Source organism: Heptranchias perlo, chromosome 36, assembly GCF_035084215.1.
Source record: "Heptranchias perlo isolate sHepPer1 chromosome 36, sHepPer1.hap1, whole genome shotgun sequence".
Classification (NCBI taxonomy): domain Eukaryota; kingdom Metazoa; phylum Chordata; class Chondrichthyes; order Hexanchiformes; family Hexanchidae; genus Heptranchias; species Heptranchias perlo.
The window spans coordinates 18,223,194-18,249,753 of NC_090360.1; the positions used below are offsets into that span (position 1 = coordinate 18,223,194).

Sequence of the window (26,560 nt, forward strand, 5' to 3'; positions counted from 1 at the left end):
TAGGATTCTACAATGGGGAGAGTGTAGGATTCTACAATGGGGAGAGTGTGGGATTCGACAATGGGGAGAGTGTGGGATTCTACAATGGGGAGAGTGTAGGAATCTACAATGGGGAGAGTGTGGGATTCTACAATGGGGAGAGTGTAGGATTCTACAATGGGGAGAGTGTGGGATTCTGTAATGGGGAGAGTGTAGGATTCTACAATGGGGAGAGTGTAGGATTCTACAATGGGGAGAGTGTGGGATTCTGTAATGGGGAGAGTGTAGGATTCTACAATGGGGAGAGTGTGGGATTCTGTAATGGGGAGAGTGTAGGATTCTACAATGGGGAGAGTGTAGGATTCTACAATGGGGAGAGTGTGGGATTCTACAATGGGGAGAGTGTGGGATTCTGTATTGGGGAGAGTGTAGGATTCTACAATGGGGAGAGTGTAGGATTCTACAATGGGGAGAGTTTAGGATTCTACAATGGGGAGAATGTAGGATTCTGCAATGGGGAGAGTGTGGGATTCTGTATTGGGAAGAGTGTAGGATTCTACAATGGGGAGAGTGTAGGATTCTACAATGGGGAGAGTGTGGGATTCTACAATGGGGAGAGTGTCGGATTCTACAATGGGGAGAGTGTAGGATTCTACAATGGGGAGAGTGTGGGATTCTACAATGGGGAGAGTGTAGGATTCTACAATGGGGAGAGTGTGGGATTCTGTATTGGGGAGAGTGTAGGATTCTACAATGGGGAGAGTGTAGGATTCTACAATGGGGAGAGTGTAGGATTCTACAATGGGGACAGTGTAGGATTCTACAATGTGGAGAGTGTGGGATTCTGTAATGGGGAGAGTGTCGGATTCTCCAATGGGGAGAGTGTAGGATTCTACAATGGGGAGAGTGTGGGATTCTACAATGGGGAGAGTGTGGGATTCTGTATTGGGGAGAGTGTAGGATTCTACAATGGGGAGAGTGTAGGATTCTACAATGGGGAGAGTGTGGGATTCTACAATGGGGAGAGTGTAGGATTCTACAATGGGGAGAGTGTAGGATTCTACAATGGGGAGAGTGTGGGATTCTGTATTGGGGAGAGTGTAGGATTATGTAATGGGGAGAGTGTAGGATTCTACAATGGGGAGAGTGTAGGATTCTACAATGGGGAGAGTGTAGGATTCTGTAATGGGGAGAGTGTGGGATTCTACAATGGGGAGAGTGTGGGATTCTGTATTTGGGAGAGTGTAGGATTCTGTAATGGGGAGAGTGTAGGATTCTACAATGGGGAGAGTGTAGGATTCTGTAATGGGGAGAGTGTGGGATTCTACAATGGGGAGAGTGTAGGATTCTACAATGGGGAGAGTGTAGGATTCTGTAATGGGGAGAGTGTGGGATTCTACAATGGGGAGAGTGTGGGATTCTACAATGGGGAGAGTGTAGGATTCTACAATGGGGAGAGTGTGGGATTCTGTAATGGGGAGAGTGTCGGAATCTACAATGGGGAGAGTGTGGGATTCTGTAATGGGGAGAGTGTCGGAATCTGCAATGGGAAGAGTGTAGGATTCTACAATGGGGAGAGTGTGGGATTCTGTAATGGGGAGAGTGTAGCATTCTGCAATGGGGAGAGTGTAGGAATCTACAATGGGGAGAGTGTGGGATTCTACAATGGGGAGAGTGTGGGATTCTGTAATGGGGAGAGTGTCGGAATCTACAATGGGGAGAGTGTGGGATTCTGTAATGGGGAGAGTGTAGGAATCTACAATGGGGAGAGTGTAAGATTCTACAATGGGGAGAGTGTGGGATTCTGTAATGGGGAGAGTGTGGGATTCTACAATGGGGAGAGTGTGGGATTCTACAATGGGGAGAGTGTGGGATTCTACAATGGGGCGAGTGTGGGATTCTTCAATGGGGAGAATGTAGGAATCTACAATGGGGAGAGTGTGGGATTCTGTAATGGGGAGAGTGTGGGATTCTACAATGGGGAGAGTGTGGGATTCTACAATGGGGAGTGTGTGGGATTCTACAATGGGGAGAGTGTGGGATTCTGTAATGGGGAGAGTGTGGGATTCTGTAATGGCGAGAGTATAGCATTCTGCAATGGGGAGAGTGTGGGATTCTACAATGGGGAGAGTGTGGGATTCTGCAATGGGGAGAGTGTGGGATTCTACAATGGGGAGAGTGTGGGATTCTGTCATGGGGAGAGTGTGGGATTCTGTAATGGGGAGAGTGTAGGATTCTCCAATGGTGAGAGTGTAGGATTCTACAATGGGGAGAGTGTGGGATTCTACAATGGGGAGAGTGTGGGATTCTACAATGGGGAGAGCGTGGGATTCTACAATGGGGAGAGTGTGGGATTCTACAATGGGGAGAGTGTGGGATTCTACAATGGGGAGAGTGTAGGAATCTACAATGGGGAGAGTGTGGGATTCTACAATTGTGAGAGTGTGGGATTCGACAATGGGGAGAGTGTGGGATTCTCCAATGGGGAGAGTGTGGGATTCTACAATGGGGAGAGTGTAGGATTCTACAATGGGGAGAGTGTATGATTCTGTAATGTTGAGAGTGTAGGATTCTGTAATAGGGAGAGTGTGGGATTCTGTAATGGGGAGAGTGTAGGATTCTACAATGGGGAGAGTGTGGGATTCCACAATGGGGAGAGTGTAGGATGTTTCTGTCAGGAAGAACTACGAAGGACCAAATGACCTTCCTCACCTGTAATAATCTTGTGATCTCAGGGTCCATTGTGCTTCAGTTGCATTTTCTGTTTTTGTTTCATATTTAGTGCTTTTACAATGGTTTTCTCTTTCTTGTTTATTTCACCTGTGTTTGCTGTACATGGACCTGTGTTTGCTGTACATGGTCCTGTGTTTGCTGTATATGGACTTGTGTTTGCTGTACATGGTCCTGTGTTTGCTGTACATGGTCCTGTGTTTGCTGTACATGAACCTATGTTTGCTGTATATGGACCTGTGTTTGCTGTACATGGACCTGTGTTTGCTCTACATGGACCTGTGTTTGCTGTACATGGACCTGTGTTTGCTGTACATGGACCTGTGTTTGCTCTACATGGACTTGTGTTTGCTGTACATGGACCTGTGTTTGCTGTACATGGACCTGTGTTTGCTGTGCATGGACCTGTGTTTGCTGTACATGGACCTGTGTTCGCTGTACATGGTCCTGTGTTCGCTGTACATGGACTTGTGTTTGCTCTACATGGACCTGTGTTTGCTGTACATGGACCTGTGTTTGCTGTACATGGACCTGTGTTTGCTGTACATGGTCCTGTGTTTGCTGTACATTGACCTGTGTTTGCTGTACATGGACCTGTGTTTGCTCTACATGGACCTGTGTTTGCTCTACATGGACCTGTGTTTGCTCTACATGGACCTGTGTTTGCTCTACATGGACCTGTGTTTGCTGTACATGGACCTGTGTTTGCTGTACTTGGTCCTGTGTTTGCTGTACATTGACCTGTGTTTGCTGTACATGGACCTGTGTTTGCTCCACATGGACCTGTGTTTGCTCTACATGGACCTGTGTTTGCTCTACATGGACCTGTGTTTGCTCTACATGGACCTGTGTTTGCTGTACATGGACCTGTGTTTGCTGTACATGGACCTGTGTTTGCTGTACTTGGTCCTGTGTTTGCTGTACATTGACCTGTGTTTGCTGTACATGGACCTGTGTTTGCTCCACATGGACCTGTGTTTGCTCTACATGGACCTGTGTTTGCTCTACATGGACCTGTGTTTGCTCTACATGGACCTGTGTTTGCTCTACATGGACCTGTGTTTGCTCTACATGGACCTGTGTTTGCTCTACATGGACCTGTGTTTGCTCTACATGGACCTGTGTTTGCTCTACATGGACCTGTGTTTGCTCTACATGGACCTGTGTTTGCTCTACATGGACCTGTGTTTGCTCTACATGGACCTGTGTTTGCTCTACATGGACCTGTTTCTTTTCACCTCCCCATTTGACTGTTCTTTTTATTCTCTCTCTATGCCTCCATTATTTCACTGATGATCGTTTATATCACCTGCTTTCCATCAAACAGTTTGCAGGTCATTTAACGCATTAATTCCCTCTCTGTGATTGGTGTATCTCTCCCCCACCCTCTTTATCTCTCTATTTTTCCAACCTTAGCCTTCTGCCTGATGAAGGTGCACACCTGAAAGATCATAATCTATCTTTTCTCGTCACTGATGCTGACTGACTTGCTGTGCATCTCCAGCATTTTCTGCTTTTTGTACCACATTTTATACCAAGTCCTGCTCATCCACCACCCCTGTGCTCGCTGACCTACATTGGCTCTCGGGCAGGAATGCCTCGATTTTAAAATTCTCAATCTTGTGTTCAAATCCCTCCACGGCCTCGCCTCTCCCTATCTCTGTGGCCTTCTCCAGCCCTGCAACCCTCTGAGATCTCTGCACTACTCCAATTCTGGCCTCTTACGCATCTCCAATTTTCATCGCCCCACCATTGGCGGATGTGCCTTCAGCTGTCTGGACCCTAAGCTCTGGAATTCCCTTCCTAAACCTCTCTGCCTCTCTCTCCTCTTTTAAGACGCTCCTTAAAACCTACCTCTTTGACCAAGCTTTTGGACACGTCCTAATATGTGACTCGGAGTCAAATTTTGATTGATAAGCGCTCCTGTGAAATGCCTTGGGGCGTTTTACTACATTAAAGGGGCTATAGAAATGCAAGTTGTTGTTTACAATTACTCTGCATTTTTTAAAACTGCATTGTTTTTAGACTGCACGCAATATATAGTTAGGAGTCACACAGGAGCTTATATTGATTTCAAAAGATCTGTTCCATTGTCCCCCTGAGATTAGATTACCAGAATTTTCCAGGGGTAACAGTATTCTTAACTCTTGAGAGTTGTCAACACTGGAGAAAGGTTAGGACAGAGGGATATTAAAATCTGAAAGAGTGAGGTAGATTCTCCACCCACTTAAACATTGAGAGTTCCTTTTTCTTTAAAGTGTGAGATTCATCAAAAATTAGGGGCTTTTAAAAACCCAGAAATGAGTGAGACGTGACAGTTAACAAGTCTGCTCTCTCTCTTCCTTCCCAGTGCTGCAGGAAGTCCCGCCCCAAATGATCTTGTGACGAAGGGTTACTATCGGACAAACTCTGAGAGTCAGGTTGCGAGCCAACTGCGAACATGTAGGAATCAGAGAGCACAATATGGCTTTTGATTACAAAGATCAAAGTGAATGGCAGCACATTGCTCCCGTCCCTCTGCTACGTGTTAACACATAATTAAACCTGTGCGTCGAATTTGGACCTTAGCTGCAGCGTTTAGGGGAATTTATGGTTAGCATGATTCACGCACGACACGTGCATCGTGTGCCTTAGATCACAGAGCGATCCACATGTTTGATTTAAGTGGTACAACATAATGAATACAAAAATAATCCAGCCGGATTTAAAGTCGTGAACTATCAGGATTAAAAAATATATAAACAATTGTTTTCCAGACAGTTTACTCTTTACAACGGTGATAAATTAAATTAAATGCATCGCAGATTTATATGCAAAATATTCTCTCTCTCCAGATATATTACACGGGATGAGGTTCAGAATGCTGGACTGTCACTTCAACCTCATAATTTTCTCAAAATGCCATGAAACCATCGCTGAAAATCCAGACAATCCTCAGAATTATATCACAAATGAATTATAATAATTAAAGCAACAGTATTGTAACATGCAACTCAATAAAATAATGTGGAGATGCCGGTGATGGACTGGGGTTGACAATTGTAAACAATTTTACAACACCAAATTATAGTCCAGCAATTTCAAATTATGAAATTCAAATAAAATTGCTGGACTATAACTTGGTGTTGTAAAATTGTTTACAATCATTAAAATAAAACCAGGGTATATTATGATTTAATTTTATCCCGCGTGTTTACATAACTTAATTTCATATGGAGGGGAGAAATATAAAGAAGCAACATTTAAAAAAATAATAATTAAGGGGGAGGGTGGGCGCTAGGACCTACAGGAAATCCTGGCACAATGACCTACATTTTCCTTGGGTTACTGCAGGCCATTGACTCAGGTGATGAGATATTTACTTGCCTGGAACCAGAAAGGCACGTTGCATTTTAAGCAAAAAAAAAATAGGGAGCAGCAGCGACGCTGCGTGAAATTGCAAAAAAAAAAAATTGCTGTGTGTGTGTTTTTTTTTAAAAAATGGACTTAAATATTTTATTGTGAAAGGGGGGGGGGGAGTGAGTCACTGCCCCCTTTTTAATGCACGGTGCAAAAATTGCATTGCGTTGCGCATATATTAGAAATATAATTGCATCTATGAGAGAGTGTTGCAAGCATAACATGCCACCAATGTAGAGCCAATCAGGGCTGGGGTGTGGTGGTACCAAACCCAGCCGGGCCAATGAATGCAATGCAGTTCCGTCTTCCGAAAAGTATCAGCCGGTTGCTTTATTGATCATCTTCGAGCTCCTTTAACAACAGCCTCCTGTCGCCCAGCATCCAGCGAGCAGTGCAGTGCAGTGCATCGCAGCGCAGCGCAGCGGTGCTCCCGGACTTAGGAATCTGCACTCTTTTTTCCAGCATGACCTCCACCTCGACCATCGTCACCGCCCGCAGCCAGAAGCCGGCACCGGCCTCCTCCGCCGCCGAGCCCGCAGCCCCGCCGGAGTTCGTGGATGACCGGCCGCCGGTCGACGATATTTTCGACACCACGTACGCGGAGAAGGAAGGGGCCAAGCCGCCCATGAGGCTGGTGTGGAGGAACATTGTCCTGATGGCGGCCCTCCACCTCTCCGCTGTCTACGCCGTCATTCTGGTGCCTTTCGCCAAACCTTTAACCTGGCTTTGGGGTGAGTGTAATCCTTCCTTCCTTCCTTCCTTTTTTGCAAAAATAAAAAAAATGCAAATTTTTTTTTTTGTTTGTTTGTTTTTCATTCGTTTATTATTCAATTGCATTTAAATCGATGGTGCGTCAACATTTGAAAATGGGTGCAGCGCTTTATATTTTAAAATTAAAAAGGTAAAAATGAAACCTTTTTTTAAAAAAAAAATGAACATGCTTTTTTAAGGCCATTAGATTTAGTTTAGTTTTATTTATGTGAATTATTCTGCATGCAGATCTCTCCAGTGGTGCAGGGTTTTTAATGTAAATGGTTGCTGCGTGTTTAAAGGCCGTGGATGGTGCCTTTGTTCTCCTTCAGGAACGGAATGGACTCCAGGCTGACACAAGAAGGCTGTTTGAACAAGGCTTTAACCGGCTCCTTTTAACACTGTTTGTTTTATATATATATATATATGTGTGTGTGTTTCTGTGCAGCCGCCTTCTGCTTCTTACTCAGCGCCCTTGGGGTGACGGCTGGAGCTCACCGACTCTGGAGCCACCGATCCTACACTGCCTCCACGCCGCTCAAGGTGTTCCTGGCCATCTCCAATTCAATGGCTTTTCAGGTAAAGACACGGAGCTCTGGCTGTGGCCTCGCTTTGTATAACCAGTTGTTGGCTTTGTGGGGTGGGGTGGGGGAAATCAGAGGCTATTCTAGGATTTGAGGAGAGGGGGGGGGGTGTAACACATGGCAAAAAAAAAATTGAAGGTGAGTGGGGGAGGGTTTAGGTGAATCTGTTCCATGTATTCTCCTTCCTCCCTCCAGTGTTTGTTTCTGTAGCATCTCTCTCTCTCTCTCACACACACACACACACACTTAAGACTGCAGGCTTACTGTGATGGAGGATTTTATTTACAGTGATGAGGTGTTTCATTTCCACTGGTGGTTCACAAAGTTTCTGTGTGTGCTGTTATAACAGTCATTAACCCATGTAAAATAAAGTGTTAAAAGATACATAATGGAATTTTACACAAACACATTAACTGGCACACTGCTAGAGGAAATTAAACTCCCATATGTCAAACAAGTGCAGACTTTTATCCATTGTGTTAAACCTATTTTATTTATTACTTATTGCAGAATACCAGTAGTTTATAATACATTGGCTCTTGGTCCAGCAATGCCTCCATTTTAAAATTCTCATTCTTGTATTCAAATCCCTCTGTGGCCTCTCCTCCCTATCTCTGTAACCTCCCCCAACCCTATAACCCTCCAAGATCTCTGGCCTCTTGCTGATCCCTCACATCTAGGCCCTAAGCTCTGAAATTCCCTCTCCTTTTAAGATGCTCCTTAAAACCTAGCTCTTTCCTAATGTCTCTTTCTTTCTATAGCTCGTGTCAGATTTTGTCTGATAAAGCTCCTGTGAAGCACCTTGGGATTTTTTTACTTTGTTAAAGGTGCTATATAGTTGCAAGTTGTTTCTTTGTTTCCCATGAATAATGCAACATAATGTTTTGAGGTGCACATGACCGCCAAGCACCTTAGGAACCGTGATGCCATGTGGCACCCCCAAACAATCTGTTCTCCACAATCTGTACTCAGGTTACAGCGCACACTATCAGTTGATTGATCCAGGAATCCCAAAAACTTTTCTTAAACTGTTTGAAGGATACTAATCTTGCATTCTGTGTTTATAAACAGGATACATAAAATACCCCTTTCATTTCACATACAATATCACTATCTGGCATGATTTGATTTATTCTGTAAATGTGTACAAAAAGCAAAAAAAAACTGCAGCTACTGGAAATCTGAAACAGAAACAAAAAATGGCCTGGAGACAGTTAGCTGGTCAATCAGCATCTGTGGAGAGAGGAGACCACTTCTCATGTGGAAGGGTTGATGTCTGAAACATTAACTTGTCTATTCTCTTGACTGACCTGGTCATTTTCTGTTTTTTGTTTCAGGTTCCCAATGTGTCCTCTGCATAATGGTACAGCATGCCCTGTAATACAGTTTCCCTGTGAAATATACACAGGATTGTGTATTGACTGTATAACATGTATATGATGTACAATATCTCAATATATAATTACAGTATCCCATTATCAGTTAGTCAAATGACAGGACCCCTTGTACAATATTCCTTTTAATATATAGTACAGCACCCCATTTAATGTGTCCTGTATATTGTATACATGGTACTGTAACCTAGTAATAAATTAAAAGCACTGTATACTTGTAAAACATATACAAGAGTACTATATTGCAAGATAGAGGGCATAAATTGGCAATTTGCTGACAGGCTGCAGAGATGAAAAGCAGAAGAATTTATGCTGGTGCAATAGGGATGCTTTCCTGAAGTTAGGGTTAAAGCATATTGTTGGAGCAGAGCTTTAGTCTGGTGTCCAGCCCATGCTGCACCTGTCCTGGGACCGATCATTGGGGAAGCATTGGGAGAGCTTTACTGTGTCTAACCCATAATGTACCTCGGCTGTATGCCATGAAGTCTTGGGAGCCATGTATAATAGGATCATAGAAGTTTACAACATGGAAACAGGCCCTTTGGCCCAACATGTCCATGTCGCCCAGTTTATACCACTAAGCTAGCCCCAATTGCCTGCACTTGGCCCATATCCCTCTATACCCATCTTACCCATGAAACTGTCCAAATGCTTTTTAAAAGACAAAATTGTACCTGCCTCTACTACTGCCTCTGGCAGCTCGTTCCAGACACTCACCACCCTTTGAGTGAAAAAATTGCCCCTCTGGACCCTTTTGTATCTCTCCCCTCTCACCTTAAATCTATGCCCCCTCATTATAAACTCCCCTACCTTTGGGAAAAGATTTTGACTATCTACCTTATCTATGCCCCTCATTATTTTATAGACTTCTATAAGATCACCCTTAAACCTCCTACTCTCCAGGGAAAAAAGTCTCAGTCTATCCAACCTCTCCCTATAAGTCAAACCATCAAGTCCCGGTAGCATCCTAGTAAATCTTTTCTGCACTCTTTCTAGTTTAATGATATCCTTTCTATAATAGGGTGACCAGAACTGTACACAGTATTCCAAGTGTGGCCTTATTAATGCCTTGTACAACTTCAACAAGACATCCCAACTCCTGTATTCAATGTTCTGACCAATGAAACCAAGCATGCTGAATGCCTTCTTCACCACCCTATCCACCTGTGACTCCACTTTCAAGGAACTATGAACCTGTACTCCTAGATCTTTGTTCTATAACTCTCCCCAACGCCCTACCATTAACGGAGTAGGTCCTGGCCCGATTCGATCTACCAAAATGCATCACCTCACATTTATCTAAATTAAACTTCATTGGCCCACTGGCCCAATTTATCAAGATCCCGTTGCAATCCTAGATAACCTTCTTCACTGTCCACAATGCCACCAATCTTGGTGTCATCTGCAAACTTACTAACCATGCCTCCTAAATTCTCATCCAAATCATTAATACAAATAACAGCGGACCCAGCACCGATCCCTGAGGCACACCGCTGGCCACAGGCCTCCAGTTTGAAAAACCACCCTCTGTCTTCTGTCGTCAATCCAATTTTGTATCCAATTGGCTACCTCACCTTGGATCCCGTGAGATTTAACCTTATGTAACAACCTACCATGCAGTACCTTGTCAAAGGCTTTGCTAAAGTCCGTGTAGACCACGTCCACTGCACAGCCCTCATCTATCTTCTTGGTTACCCCTTCAAAAAACTCAATCAAATTCGTGAGACATTATTTTCCTCTCACAAAACCATGCTGACTGTTCCTAATCAGTCCCTGCCTCTCCAAATGCCTGTAGATCCTGTCTCTCAGAATACCCTCTAACAACTTACCCACTACAGATGTCAGGCTCACCGGTCTGTAGTTCCCAGGCTTTTCCCTGCCGCCCTTCTTAAACAAAGGCACAACATTTGCTCCCCTCCAATCTTCAGGCACCTCACCTGTAGCTGTCGATGATTCAAATATCTCTGCTAGGGGACCCGCAATTTCCTCCCTAAGCTCCCATAACGTCCTGGGATACATTTCATCAGGTCCCGGAGATTTATCTACCTTGATGCGCGTTAAGACTTCCAGCACCTCCCTCTCTGTAATATGTACACTCCTCAAGACATCACTATTTATTTCCCCAAGTTCCCTAACATCCATGCCTTTCTCAACCGTAAATACTGATGTGAAATATTCATTCAGGATCTCACCCATCTCTTGTGGTTCCGCACATAGATGACCTTGTTGATCCTTAAGAGGCCCTACTCTCTCCCTAGTTACTCTCTTGCCCTTTATGTATTTGTAGAAGCTCTTTGGATTCTCCTTTGCCTTATCTGCCAAAGCAATCTCATGTCCCCTTTTTGCCCTCCTGATTTCTCTCTTAACTCTACTCCGGCAATCTCTATACTCTTCAAGGGATCCACTTGATCCCAGCTGCCTATGCATGTCATATGCCTCCTTTTTGACTAGGGCCTCAATCTCCCGAGTCATCCAAGGTTCCCTACTTCTACCAGCCTTGTCCTTCACTTCAACAATTAAATCCCTGTGTCCATTAATCAGCATATATCTCGGGTCGCTGCTATTCAGTGATCCAGGTGTATTGTTTCAGAAGTTATTCACCAGTGAGGCAAGAGCATTAAAAATATCCCTTTTCAAAACTAGAGGACAGACCAAATCAGAAATGTGTCTGCTAATAGAACTAATTGGCCTGGAGTTTATGGGTGAGAAGATGAGGTACTTGAGAGCTGTATGTAATTCTATGTATGGGGGACCTGGGGTCACAGTTTGAAGACCTCTGCTATACCTGACCTGAAAGCACTTCATTGACCTCACAATAATGTCCCATACTGCACCAATGTAACATGTAACATTACTCTCGCCAGCACTGCCAGTTTTGTATGTCAGTTTAGATTCATGCCCACTGCAAACTTGGCTTGAGACTGCCCAAAGTCCATTTCACATGTAAGACCATTACAGCTGGCAGAGAGAGGAGTCTTTCATCCTATCAGTCTGGGCTGGATTCAAGCTCAGCTCTCAGCACTGAAAGGGCGCTGTTCTAACCAACTACACAATTCTGGCAGACATTTCAATGCTTAGACCACATTATGAATGTGCTACATACAGAGTGTGTCAGCCAGCGTGATAGGGGCCGGTGAAGAATGATGCACTGTGGGCAGGAATGGCATGTGGGAATGATGTGAGGAGAGATGGCTGCCCCACCCCTGAAGAGCACCATTACTGACACTTTTCCCTTTTTTTTTAGAATCATATTTACGAATGGGCGCGGGACCATCGGGTTCATCACAAGTTTTCCGAGACAGATGCCGATCCTCACAATGCCAAGCGTGGCTTTTTCTTTTCACATGTCGGATGGTTAATGGTCCGGAAGCATCCGGATGTGATAGAGAAGGGGAAGAAGCTGGACCTCAGTGACCTGAAGGCAGACCCTGTTGTCATGTTTCAAAGAAAGTTAGTTAGTACTTGCTTCTTCCAGTATCTTGCAATTTCTTAACATACTGTTAACACTGAACATTTTAGCCACTTCAATCTATGGCCTGGCTTCAAAATCAGCCCAGACTAATGGGACGAAAGTCACCCTCTTGTCTGCTGGCTGCAAGGGTCCTATGTGAAATGGGTTTGGCCCAGTTCCTAGTAGGCACAGGCCTTTGAAACAAAGCTGCCCCTAGTTTGGTGCAGTCAGAGAGGCCACAGGATGGCTGGTGTGGGAAATGGAAGAACCATCACAATGGTGCAGTGGAAGGGGCACTCTTCTGAGTTTAGGGCTGAGGCACATTGTTGGGGTAGAGGGAGCTTTAGTCTACATCCAGATGTGCTATACGTAACCCGGGAGTGCTTGACGCTGATACCGGGTGCCTGAAATGGGTAGCGTTCCGTTCCCTAGGACTAACATTCCTTACTCGATGAGCGCAAAAATAAAGTTAAAATGGCAACCGCATGTTGCCATTGACCCAGCGATGAATCCCAATGTCATATGGAATTGTCACAGTTAAATGCTGAAAAAAGTGATCTATTCTTGGTCATTGGATTAACTGGAACTGATTTGTTAAACTGGATGGATACGGAGCAGCACAGACCAGTATCATATCTGTGTCACACTGGATGGAGTCATAGAGTTATACAGCACGGATAGAGGCCCTTCGGCCCATCGTGTCCGCGCCAGCCATCAAGCCCAGTCTAATCTAATCCCATATTCCAGCATTTGGTCTGTAGCCTTGTATGCTATGGCAATTCAAGTGCTCATCCAAATGCTTCTTGAATGTTGAGGGTTCCTGCCTCCACAACCCTCTCAGGCAGTGAGTTCCAGACTCCAACCACCCTCTGGGTGAAAAAGTTCTTTCTCAAATCCCCTCTAAACCTCCCGCCTTTTACCTTGAATCTATGCCCCCTTGTTATAGAACCCTCAACGAAGGGAAAAAGCTCCTTAGTATCCATCCTATCTGTGCCCCTCATAATTTTGTACACCTCAATCATGTCCCCCCTCAGCCTCCTCTGCTCCAAGGAAAACAAACCCAATCTTCCCAGTCTCTCTTCATAGCTGAAGCGCTCCAGTCCTGGTAACATCCTGGTGAATCTCCTCTGCACCCTCTCCAAAGCGATCACATCCTTCCTGTAGTGTGGCGACCAGAACTGCACACAGTACTCCAGCTGTGGCCTAACCAGTGTTTTATACAGCTCCATCATAACCTCCTTGCTCTTATATTCTATGCCTCGGCTAATAAAGGCAAGTATCCCATATGCCTTCTTTACCACCTTATCTACCTGTTCCGCCGCCTTCAGGGATCTGTGAACTTGCACACCAAGATCCCTCTGACCCTCTGTCTTGCCTAGGGTCTTCCCATTCATTGTATATTCCCTTGCCTTGTTAGTCCCTCCAAAGTGCATCACCTCGCACTTTTCCGGTTTAAATTCCATTTGCCACTGTTCCGCCCATCTGACCAACCCATCTATATCGTCCTGCAGACTGAGGCTATCCTCCTCGCTATTTACCACTCTACCAATTTTTGTATCATCAGCGAACTTACTGATCATACCTTTTACATTCATATCCAAGTCGTTAATGTAGACCACAAACAGCAAGGGCCCCAGCACAGATCCCTGTGGTACCCCACTGGCCACAGGCTTCCAGTCACAAAAACAACCTTCGACCATCACCCTCTGCCTTCTGCCACTAAGCCAGTTTTGTATCCAAAGTGCCAAGGCACCCTGGATTCCATGGGCTCGTACCTTCTTGACCAGTCTCCTGTGCGGGACTTTATCGAAGGCCTTACTGAAATCCATGTATACCACATCCACTGCGTTACCCTCATCCACGCGCCTAGTCACCCCCTCAAAAAATTCAATCAAATTAGTCAGACATGATCTTCCCTTGACAAAGCCATGTTGACTATCCCTGATTAATCCTTGCTTCTCCAAGTGGAGACTAATTTTGTCCTTCAGAATTTTTTCCAATAATTTTCCTACCACTGATGTTAGGCTCACTGGCCTGTAGTTCCCTGGTTTTTCCCTACTCCCCTTCTTGAATAATGGTACTACATTAGTGGTTCTCCAGTCCTCTGGCACATCCCCTGTGGCCAGAGAGGTTCTGAATATGTGTTCGAGCCCCCACAATCTCCTCATTTGCCTCACACAGTAGCCTGGGATACATTTCGTCCGGGCCTGGGGATTTATCCATTTTAAGGCCTGCTAAAACCGTAAATACCTCCTCCCGCTCGATGTTAATATGTTCGAGTATATCACAGTCCCCCTGTCGTATTTCTATGTCGACGTTGTCCTTCTCCATAGTGAAAACAGATGCAAAAAATTCATTTAGAACCCCTCCCACATCTTCCGGCTCCACACACAGATTGCCATTTTTGTCCCTAATGGGCCCTATTTTTTCCCTAGTTATCCTCTTGCCCTTAATATACTTATAAAACATCTTAGGATTTTCCTTTATTTTGCTCGCCAATGTTATTTCATGGCCCCTCCTTGATCTCCTAATTTCTTTTTTAAGTATCCCCCTGCACTTTTTGTACTCCTCTAGGGCTTCCTCCGTCCTTAGCCTTTTGTATCTGCCAAAAGCCCTCCTTTTTTTCCTAATCCATTCTCGTATATCCCCTGACATCCAAGGTTCCCTGGAGTTCTTGGAACCACCCTTGACCTTTACGGGAACATGTTGCCATTGTATGGTCTCAATCTCCCTTCTGAAAGACTCCCATTGCTCCGATGCGGATTTTCCTACAAGCAGCTGATCCCAGTCCATTTTGGCCAGATCCTGCCTTATCCTATTAAAATCGGCCTTCCCCCAATTTAGAACCTTTATTTCCGGCCCCTCCCTGTCCTTTTCCATGACCACCTTAAATCTCACTGAATTATGGTCACTCTCACCAAAGTGCTCACCTACTAGCACTTCTTCCACTTGGCCGGCCACATTCCCTAGAATTAGGTCCAGTACCGCCCCCTCTCTTGTAGGACTTTCTACATGCTGGCTCAAAAAGCTCTCCTGAATGCACGTTAAGAATTTTGTACCCTCGAAGCCTTTTACACTCTGAGTATCCCAGTTAATATTGGGGAAGTTGAAATCCCCCACTATTATTACCCTATTATTTGCACAATTTTCTGAGATTTGCCTACATATCTGTTCCTCTATCTCCCCCTGACTGTTTGGGGGCCTATAGTACACTCCCATCAAAGTGCTTGCCCCCTTTTTGTTTTTAAGCTCCACCCATATGGCCTCATTTGAGGAACCTGCTAATATATCATCCCTCCTTATGGCAGTAATTGATTCTTTAATTAATATTGCGACCCCCCCCCCCCCTCCTCTTATACCTCCCCCTCTGTCTCGCCTGAAGATTCTGTACCCTGGAATATTGAGCTGCCAGTCTTGCCCCTCCCTCAACCATGTCTCTGTGACAGCAACGATATCATACTCCCATGTGTTTATCAACACCTTCAGTTCATCCACCTTATTTGCAAGACTCCTTGCATTAAAATAGATGCCATCCAGCCTTGCTCTTACATATTTGCCCTGTCTTCCAAGCTGACTTTTTTTCTCAATATTTGGCTGCACATCACCCCCTATTGTAGCTCCACTCTGTATCCCATCCCCCTGCCAAGTTAGTTTAAACCCCCCCCAACAGTGCTAGCAAACCTCCCCGCAAGGATATTTGTCCCGCTCTGGTTCAGATGCAACCCGTCCGACTTGTACAAGTCCCACCTTCCCCAGAAGCAGGCCCAGTGATCCAGGAAACTGAAACCCTCCCTCCTGCACCAACTCTTTAGCCACGCATTCATCTGCTCTATCCTCCTATTTCTATACTCACTGGCCCGTGGCACTGGGAGTAATCCAGAGATTACAACCTTTGAGGTCCTGCTCTTTAATCTGCTACCTAGCTCCCTAAATTCTTGATGCAGGACCTCATCTCCCTTCCTACCTATGTCGTTGGTCCCAATGTGGACCACGACCTCTGCCTGCTCACCCTCCCCCTTGAGAATGCCCTGAAGCCGCTCAGTGACATCCATGACCCTGGCACCAGGGAGGCAACAAACCATCCTGGAGTCACGTTTACGGCCACAAACGCCTGTCTGTTCCCCTTACGATAGAATCCCCTACCACTATAGCTCTTCCACTCTTTTTCCTCCCAGCCTGTGCAGCAGAGCTACCCCTGGTGCCAGGAAGTTGGCTGCTGCTACCTTCCCCTGATAAGTCATCCCCCTCAACAATATCCAAAGCGGTATATTTGTTTGAGAGGGGGACGGCCACAGAGGACCCCTGCACTGCCTGCCTGCTCCTCTTACTCTGCCTGGAGGTCACCCACTTACTTCCTGCCTGTGCAACCTTTACCTGCAGTGTGACCATCTCTCTAAACGTGCTAGCCACGACGTTTTCAGCATCGCGAATGCTCCATAATGAATCCATCCGCAGCTCCAGTGCCGCAATGCGGCTTGTCAGTAGCTGCAGCTGGATACATTTCCCGCACACATGGTCGTCAGGGACACCGGAAGGGTCCCTGATTTCCCACATAGAGCAGGAAGAGCATAACACGAGGCTGGGCTGTCCTGACATGACTTACCCTTTAACTAATTAATTCAAATTAAATGAATCCCACCAATTTCTCTTCAATTAAAAGGTCTACACAAGGGCCCTTGCTAAACAGTAGTCCCCCACTACACAACAGAGACCCGAGAATCCACAAACTCTAACCTTAGACAAATTCAGCAGGAAAATACTCACCAACCAATCACTTACCTCTTCCTTGGTGACGTCCCACTTTGGATAAGATGATACTGGTCTCTGCTGAGTTGACCTCCGTATCGTCAGACGAGGGAAAGAGGTGATTCCACCCTTGATCAGTGTTCAGTGACTGCTACTGGAAAGTGCGCGAGTGCAGATGTCTCGTGAATACAGGAGCCTGTCAGATAACCGAAGATAAATGGGCAAAGTAGTGGGAGGGAGGGGGGAGTCTCAGTTACTGAGCCATCTCAACAAGGGTGAGCACCTTCAGAAAAGAGAGAACTTGCATTTCTATAGTGCCTTTCACAGCCTCCGGATATTCCAAATCGCTTTACAGCCGCAAAGTACTTTGGAAGTCCAGTCACTGTTGTAATGTAGGAAACGCTGCAGTCAATTTGCATGCTGCAAGGTCCCACAATGAGATAATGACCAGGTAATCTGGGGTTTTAAACTGATGCTAGTTGAGGGATAAATGTTGGGTACGTTTTTGCATTTGACGCTGTTGAGTTGACACAGTTTTCATTTTAAACCCAACGTCAGCATTGAGGTGTCGAGGTTAGAAATACTGCGCTGGCTGGATGCAAAGTAATGTTCTGGCTGCTGTACCTCATCAAACGCCCCCAGGTCAGGTATAACCTGGATTAGGTGCAGAGTAAAACTTCCCCAGTGTGGCCCAATTAGGTATAACATGGATTAAAAACCCTAGAGTGAAGCCAACCTATCCTAACTCAACATCATGTAGAGAGAGCTAACTCTTATTGCAATATTCTGAGTTGGATTCAAACTCCAGTCGCGAATGTGCACCAACCAGTCTTCTGCATAAAGTAAACCCTTTTTGTGGCCCACTGAACATGGCATTGCGTTTCCTTGAGGGTTATTAAGTGATGCTTTAGAATTTAGTACAATGCATGATTCAGTGCACAGTATCTACGTTTACTTGTGGCCCACTTAAAGAAGGTCCTATCACTGATTAAGACAAGCACCAAATGACTGCAATACACTGGCAGAAACGGGGCGGTAGCAAAGTTAAAATTGAGATGGTTGAGTGACTTGCCTGCCCCGCTGTCATATTCCTGGGGACTTCTGTGGGTTGAACCCAGGCACCCGGCTTGAGCCTTGGGAATCCGTTGCATCTCTGAGGGCCGATATGTGATGCCTCCTGCTTTTAGAATTTAGCACGAGCCATGATTCAGCCCTAGGGCCACACACCGCGGACTCTCCGCACAGTTAAAACCTGGCGGGCAAGAGGAAGAGGCTGGAAATGGTAAGGATTAAAATTAATTTTGTGATGGGAGACAGGAGGAGCAGGAGTGCCTCTCCAGCCTCCACAAGAATATGGTGGGCAGCTGCTGCCCTGGGCTCGCCCCGGCGGGAGGTCTAGTTCCAATTTCCCTCTACAGTTGAGTTTCAGCTGCACTCGGTTACTTTACGGCTGAGTTTTTCTTGCTCTCGGGATGAGGCCATATTTAATGCCGATCCCTAGTCACCCCGATGCCTGTGGCTGGAAGTCTGGGCCATTTTGAGGATCCGTTTGCATGGATTCCTGAGGCTTCCTCTAAAACGCAAAATTTAGACTATTCAAACTTGAATCTAGAGTTCCAGCTGATAGAATTCCCCCCTTGCCCAAATTTCCTTCCACATTCGAGTTTCAGCTGCTCTGTTACTTTATGGGTGAGTTTTTCTTAATGTTCTCAGGATGAGGCCATGTTTATTGCCCATCCCTAGTTCCCCTGAGAAGATGGTGACAACTACCTTGTTAGGCTGCTTCAGAAAGAAAGCCTTCCATGACCTCGGGACGTCCCAAAGTTTACTTGTAGGAAACGCGGCAGCCAATTTGCACACAACAGGGTTCCACAAACAGCGATGTGATAATCAGATAATCTGTTTTTGTAACATTGGTTGAGGGATAAATATTGGTCAGGACACCTGGAGCACTCCTCTGCTCGTCTTGAAAATAGTGGGATCTTTTCCGCCCACCTGAGGGGGCAGACGGAGCTTCAGTTTAACGTCTCATCTCAAAGGCAGCACCACCGACAGTGTAGCACTCCCTCAATGCTACACTGGATAGCCTGGATTTTGTGCTCAAGTCTCTGGAGTGGGACTTGAACCCACAATCATCTGATTCCAAGGCGAGAGTGCTACCAAGTGAGCCACGAGCACATTGAGTCAACCACAATAGTATGAGATGAGAATCAGTGACAGCTGGTAGGACGTTAGTGAACCTGTTGGGTTTTTAAAACAAACCAGCAGCTTTAATGCAAATTTTTTTCTTTGCTACTGCACAAATTACCAGATTTATTAAATTCAACTTTATAACCTTAGTGGGATTTGAACTTATGACCGCTGGGATACTAGTCCAATATCATAACCAATACGTTACCGTACATAAGTTCTGGCTCTATAGCGATGCAACACTCTGTTCAGAAGAGTAGGAAGAACAAATTAAGCAGGAAATTATGAAAGATTGGACAGGGTAGATAGAAGCAGACTGTGTCCAGTAGGTGAGGGGTCAAAAACAAAGATACAAGATTAAATGTAAGAGATTTAGAACAGGAGGGTAGGAGAAGCTTCTTTACACAGAGAGCTGAGACTGTGGAATTCACTACTAGGGTTAGTGGTTGAGACAGAAACTCTGTCAACATTGAATAGGTGGATGAAGGGGTATGGGAACAAGGCAAGTAAATGTGATTCAAACTATTTGCCCATATGGAGGGTAACGGGCGACATGTGCATTTCTATATATGAATAAAGTTTAATGCTCTGTTGGCTGAATGGGGAAAGGCAGGTTCAACATTGGCCGACGGGAAGCGTGGCTATGCCCCCAACTATGGCATTGCCGCAATAGTCAACATGTAGTTCCTTGAACCAATAATTGAACCGTGTCTGTTAATCTTCTTTTTCATTTCCTTGTAACTGTTGCTTTTCTCTTTTTTTTCTTTCAGATACTATAAACCCTCCGTGGTGCTAATGTGCTTCGTCCTCCCCACATTTGTTCCCTGGTATTACTGGGGTGAGACATTCTGGACTGCGTACTTTGTTGCTGCCATCCTGCGATACACATTGGTTTTGAACGCCACCTGGTTGGTGAACAGCGCAGCCCACATGTTCGGCAACCGGCCATACGACATATTTATCAATCCCCGGGAGAACCGGTTCGTCGCATTCGGGGCGATAGGTGAGAGCCCTGTTTTAAGCCTGATGTTACGTTGACGCATCTGGTCCCATAAGGAGGGCAATGCCTATGTTCCCATCTTAATGCGAGCTTTATTTCAGCTCTTTGCAAATCCAGTTTCTGCTGAGGTTCACCCGCCCCCATTTCTAACCAGTTGTTCTTTTCATTCCTGTTTTCCCTTTTTCCGTCAACAACAACTTGCATTTATATGGCGCCTTAAAACGTCCCAAGGCGCTTTACAGGGGTGTTATCAAACAAAATTTGATACCAAGCCACGTAAGGAGGTATTTGGACAAGTAGTCAAAAAGGTAGCTTGAACGAAGGGGGAGAGAGAAGTCGAGAGGCGAAGAGGTTTCGGGAGGGAATTCCAGAGCTTGGGCCCTAAGCAGCTGAAGAAATGGCTACCAATGGTGGAGCAATGAAAATCGGGGATGTGCAAGAGGCCAGAATTGGAGAAGCACAGAGATCTCGGTGGGTTTAGGGCTAGAGGAGGTTAGAGATGGGGGCGAGGCCATGGACCGATTTGAAAACAAGGATGAGAATTTTAAAATGGTGGCGTCGCCGGACTGGGAGCACAGGGGCGATGGATGAACTGTACTTGGGGTGCATGTTAGGATACGGACAGCAGAGTTTTGGATGAGCTCAAGTTTGAGGGTTCAAGGTGGAGGCCAGCCAGGAGATCATTGGAATAGTCGCATTATGAACCAATTCCATTCGGAGTCTGGCAAGCAGACAGCCTTATCCCAGGCCTCTGGCAGGTTGGAGTGGCTTGACAGCAACGACTGATTGCATTCTTTCGACTTCCTTCCTTAGGAAAACAGATTTTGCTCATACCCTTCCCTCACAATGCAGCCAAGGTTAAAGATTTGCCATGTAGGTGAAAGGTGACATGCCTGTAACTGCGTGTCGCAGTGTCACCTCCATTAAACCCACTGTTGAGTATCAGGTCTGTGAAGGTTGCAAGAAGGAGGGAAATGGAATGTGAGAAGCCCATTTTATTGTTCAAGCTTGCTCCTTCCACAGTCGGTGTTCTCTGTCATACATTCTATACCACCCAGTTAAATCTCTTGAGGAACGATCTGCATAAATATTCCCTCAGCCCCCAAGGTAATCCAGCAAAACTCTAGCATATTCATCTATTATTGCATCTTAACTGACGTTGGCCTCTGCTTGAATAGACCAATGTTTCTCCACTTTTTTTCTCTCTCTCTTTCTCTTTTTTTTTTCCCCCCCCCCCCCACCAGCTGTTGTGCCCATGGCCAGTAACACAAAAGTCCCTTTATTGTTCAAGGCAAACTACTTGCGTTTAAAAGCTGGATTGATTTGATTTTACTCTTAATTGAGTAACCTTGCCTGTGGAATGTAGCTGCCCCTCCTCCGCTTTACCAAGAGACGACAACAACTACTTGCATTTGTATAGCGCCTTTAACATTGTAAGGCGCTTCACAGGAGCGCCTTCAGACAAAATTTGATACCGAGCCTCGTAAGAAGATAATAGAACAGGTGGCCAAAAGCTTGGGCAAAAAGATAGGTTTTAAGGACCATAAAGGCAGAGAGGTTTAGGGAAGGAATTCCAGACCTTAGGGTCTAGACAGCTGATGGCACGCCAATGGTTGGGTGAAGGAAATTGGAGGAACGGAGAGTTGAGGGTTGTAGGGGCTGGATTTACTTACCAAAAGACAATTTTTAAGAATCCAATAATGTAAACCGTAATTGATAGGCTCATTGGTAGGAAGCTTAATCCTTCACACAGCTGTATCCCAGTCAAAATATTTGAACTAGGAAATTATTAACCATCAAACCATTGACCGTGAGTCTGAACGACTCCCTCTGAAATGACTGTACCTCAAGGTTAGGCCAGCCCTGAGCCCTTTCACTTATTTACTCTTCCATTGGCTAAATCTTGTTTTTATGGGCCAGGCCCTGAGCCCATTAACCAGTTGTGCTAGGATTTTATGTATACATAAGGGGTGGGGGAGTAGTTGTCAGGTTGCGTGTAAAATGCAGTTTCCCTAATGAGTACAAACACCAACGCCTGGTGTTGCCCTAGGCAATACAGACCTCAAGTACCTGAGTCCCTTATCTGTGCTCAAGTCACTGATCTTGTCTGGGATAGTGGTGACAATAGTATTGACAAGCAATTAGCAAAATACTTCTTCCTCCAATTGGTTGTGAGTGTCCTTTTTTTTGAAAGCGTGTTGGGTCGTAATCAGTGAACGATGCATCAGGCTGAAATAATGTGTCCATTGTCCCATTGTTGATCACTGAAGAGTGCAAGAAGGGACATGTTATCAACAGTATCACTGCTCTCATCTCCCTTTGTTACTCAGAGTATGAGAGCAGGCTTGTTATAAACAGTATTCATTGTCTGTACAGTGCAGTTAGTTTAAAGTTTAGTCGGTGGTATCAGTCAACGGTTGCTGTGCTTCAACACATTTTCTGTCACATAGCGGGCTTCCCGCTGGTCTAGTGCTTTTTCACTAGTGCAGTACTGTGGGACCTGAGCACATAATCCAGGCTGACACTCCAGTGCAGTGTTGAGGGGGTGCTGCAGTTTCGGAGGTGCCGTCTTTCAGATGGGACGTTAAAACTGAGGCTCCTGTCAGTTGGATGTAAAAGATCCCAGGACACTATCCAAAGAAGAACAGGGGAGTTCTCCTGGAGTCCTAGCCAGTAATTTATCCCTCAACCAGCACCTGAAAACAGATTATCTGATCATTGCCTGTTTGTGGGACCTTTTTGCTGTGCAGAAATTGGCTGCTGCATTTCCTACATAACACTGACTACACTTCGAAAAGTACTTAGTTGCCTGTAAAGCGCTTTGGGACATCCTGAGGTTGTGAAAGGCTATTTGGAAATGCAAGTCTTTTCTCGACTCTGAAAGATTCTAATTCTGAGATGTTCGAACGTTCCTGTTTGGGTTTTTTTTTTAATTGGTGTAAATTATGTCGCCCATCGTTGGCATAGTGGTGACCGATTTCCCATCGTACTTTATTGCAGGAGAAGGGTTCCACAACTACCACCACACGTTCCCGTACGACTATTCGACCAGCGAGTACGGCTGGCGAGGAAACCTTACCACCTTCTTCATCGACACCATGTGTTGGCTCGGGCTGGCCAGTAACTGTAAGAAAGTGTCCCAGGAGGTGATCCTGGCCCGCAGGAGGAGAACTGGAGATGGCAGCATCAGGAGTGGCTGAGCCCGCCAGACTGTCAACTCACTCTGATGCTCCCCTAATGCCAAAGACGCCACCGGTCATGAAGGCAGTTTTGTCAGCAGCTGTACGATTTTTAAGGTGGAATCTTTTTTAAGATAATAAAGTCTCGTCTGTCCACGTACCAGTAAAGCAATGAAAGACTGAGAATAGCGGGACAGCTTTTAATATAACAATTGTGCTTCATTGTTGACTGTAGACATGGTTCATTCTGAATTTTGGAATTAACATTTTGCTGAATGGTAATCTTTGGGGTCACTTAGTGTAAACCCTCCCTTACTGTTGTTTTTACTGGAGTTGTTTAGTACCAGTGTTAGTGTTCTGAATCCGTGGAGTAACCCCCACTCCCATACACACACACACCTACCCCAAAGATTCCTTACACCAGTAAAGATTCCACCTTAAACGATTCCATCTTAACTCTCGCCTCAGCCAAGCACTAAGATATAAATAAACACCAGAACCCTGAATGAGAGGGAAGTGCTTTTGCAGATATTTGGCGCTATATGCAGACACCAGTGATGCAGGAATAATTAAATCAAGACAGCGGGGCCACTCAATTCTGGCTATTCCTCCTTGAAATTTTTTTTTTGTTTAAAGGAAAGTCAATTGGCAACGCCACGCATTCTAGTCCGTCGCCCGTTTCAAATGCGAGGTTGGGTACGATAGCCGCACAGTATACAGTCTGCCCGTTGCCTTCCGTAAATTAATAAGCCAATGGATTTTAAGTTGAGTCACTATAAACTGCGCGCCCTGGATCGACAGCCTTGTGCCTTTTTTCCTCGGTGTTCAAGTCATGTATTGGCAGCAACCAGGACCCCAACAAGCTCATCTCCTTCCAAACCACAGCCTCAATCCATCTCAAGTGCTGACCAGTAATATTCTATACTTCTTTCCACTCATAAAAGATTTAAAAAATGCCTAGTGACTAATTTTGTGCATAATAATTTGTTTCAATGTTTAACATATTAGTGTTTCCCTCGCCCCCTCCACTGTAACCTCTCATTAACACAAGTAACTACTCTTAACATAACTGAAAATCAGAAACTAGCCTCCTTTTATGTGGGGGGGGGAGAGGAGAATCATTTGTTAGCACACGTTGTGCTCCTTTAAACTGCTGAATATTGACTGATTAAGTTACACGATCAGCAAGCACGAGACTATACCTACACCAATCAAGGTCCTTATTTCAAATAATTGAATGGATTTGTCTATCGTTGTACAAGGTTGCCGACAGAATTTTTCTGGAGGTGGCATTTTAGATGATTGGGACTGTACCGTATGTGAAGTTTGCATTGAAAGCCTCTTATTCTGAGGTTTTTCAGTTTTCAAAATTTCTGTTTTGGTGTACGGTGTGATGCCATTGTTGTATTGGTGTGACTGAATGTCCCTGTCGTGCTTCAATAATCATGCTGAAAATTAATAGTAATATAATTAAACACACTACAAGAGAAAACTGTATCAAACTATCGCCATTGAGACTGTCCCGAGTATCGGTCCGATTTAGCTTGTCCAAAACCACCTTGCGACTCTGCACTGCTAAAGCAACACTTCAGAAACTTGGATAGACTTAAAATGAAACGGCTAAACTGGGGTCTTGCCTTCTCCCCGACTACATTGTGCTCAAAAGGTGAGCTACCGTCTATACAAACCGGCCTTTTTTTCATCCAAATCCCAGAAGCCAGGTAAACGGGTGACTTCCGGTGAAAGCTTGCCCTCCGTGAAGAGTTATAATGTTGTCTCGGTGATTAGATTTTACCGTGTGCTTCGAGTCTCTCTTGCTGGAGGTCGCAGGGTGGGTGTTCCTGCATTACGTGGGGCCCCTTTGACACTCTTGTGCTCCTTTGACACTCTTGTGCGCCGAAGGAATGACCCAACAAGGTCGATCCGCTGACAATATTCCCTCACCCCTTGGCCGTGGATCAGAACACGCGTCAACTCTCAAAAGCTTCAAACCCAGCTCGCTGCTCACCGGATTACTGTAAATTGAACTCCCGAAAGCAGGCCTTGCTAAACGGAGGTTTGCGGCAGATAATGTCGGCATTTGATCCGCAGCACGTTTTACGTTCAAAACCGTTGGGAACTTTTGTATTTCAAAATGGCTTCACCTGAGGGAGGGGGCATGACCTTTGCCCCTTTCTCCCTTCCCCCCCCCCCCCCCCCCCAAAATGAAGTCTCACAATAAACTTGGTTTGAGTTCACACCACTTGAGCCCAAACTAACTGTTGTATGTGGGTCAGGAGTTGCTATATCCTATGGCTGATTTAAAATGTCCACCTGATTAGTGAAGACTGCCAGCCCTATTTATTAATGTCACCTGCACGCCTTAATGATTGACATCTGAATCCTAATTCAATTAAGGGGGGGGGGGGGGATTAAAGGTTCCAGATCATTACTCGCCAAATCCCAGCGACGTTGACGTGTGCCACCCTAGCTCAGTCACGGGTTCTACTTTATTTAAAGAAAATTGTTTCCACTTAACTTTCCCTCCCTTTCCTGCACCCCCCACCCCCCCCCCACCTCCTGAAAGCACTGAGTCACGTTTGAAACGGGTCTGCAGGTGTCCTTCTGCCACTTTTTTGGCCAAATGGCCCTTGTCCGAGCCTAGACAGTGAGTCGGGCCAGCTGTTGAACTATGGGAGGAATCAGGCCCTTGCCTGATGTGCGCACTTAGCCAGGAGCCTGAACAGTGACTGATTTCACCCCACTGCTTGTCCAGCTGAGATCAGCTAACTCCGAACACAATTGTCTGCGCTTTATAACGATCGGTGTCAGTAATCTGTAGAAAAATCCTGTTCACCAACACTGTAGTCTGGAATGTGCTGTGAGTCATGTTATTGTACAGATCCTTGATGCACTTGTACCAATGTCCGCTGTCGCCTATTTTAACAGAGGCATTGGCCCATTTAAAATAAACAGTTTAACTTTCTCTCTTTCTCCATCTTTCTCTTTCTTCCTGTTTTTTTTTTCTCTTTCTCTCCTCCACTCTCTCTCTCTCTCTCTGTATAGCATTGCTCATAATAACATCTAGATCTCTAGGTTGGGGAATGTGACTGGGCCCTGAGAACAGGAACGCAGGGTTAGTTTAGCCTTTTAATGGGCTGTGTTCTGCCAGAGCATTG

At 45.4% G+C, this 26,560-nt stretch overlaps 2 protein-coding genes across 2 annotated transcripts; both read left to right on the forward strand.

The window, feature by feature from the left end:
• Window positions 1-3,318: 3,318 nt before the first annotated feature.
• Window positions 3,319-4,002, forward strand: LOC137303926 (ATP synthase subunit a-like). Its single transcript, XM_067972337.1, has one exon. It carries the CDS (start codon window positions 3,319-3,321, stop codon window positions 4,000-4,002), a length of 684 nt encoding a protein of 227 aa, XP_067828438.1.
• Window positions 4,003-6,347: 2,345 nt separating this feature from the next.
• Window positions 6,348-26,367, forward strand: LOC137304160 (acyl-CoA desaturase-like). The gene is made up of 5 exons (XM_067972662.1): window positions 6,348-6,839; window positions 7,307-7,437; window positions 12,081-12,286; window positions 19,994-20,226; window positions 23,224-26,367. Exons 1-5 carry the CDS (start codon window positions 6,572-6,574, stop codon window positions 23,421-23,423), a joined length of 1,038 nt encoding a protein of 345 aa, XP_067828763.1. The 5' UTR covers window positions 6,348-6,571; the 3' UTR covers window positions 23,424-26,367.
• Window positions 26,368-26,560: the final 193 nt, after the last annotated feature.

Excerpts from the sequence above, each read along its gene's own strand:
- LOC137303926 (XM_067972337.1), top strand. The coding sequence starts at position 3,319 with ATGGACCTGTGTTTGCTCTACATGGACCTGTGTTTGCTCTACATGGAC.
- LOC137304160 (XM_067972662.1), top strand. The coding sequence starts at position 6,572 with ATGACCTCCACCTCGACCATCGTCACCGCCCGCAGCCAGAAGCCGGCA. Across the intron at positions 7,438-12,080 it reads CCAATTCAATGGCTTTTCAG|AATCATATTTACGAATGGGC; the intron begins GTAAAGACACGG and ends CTTTTTTTTTAG. Across the intron at positions 20,227-23,223 it reads CGTCGCATTCGGGGCGATAG|GAGAAGGGTTCCACAACTAC; the intron begins GTGAGAGCCCTG and ends ACTTTATTGCAG.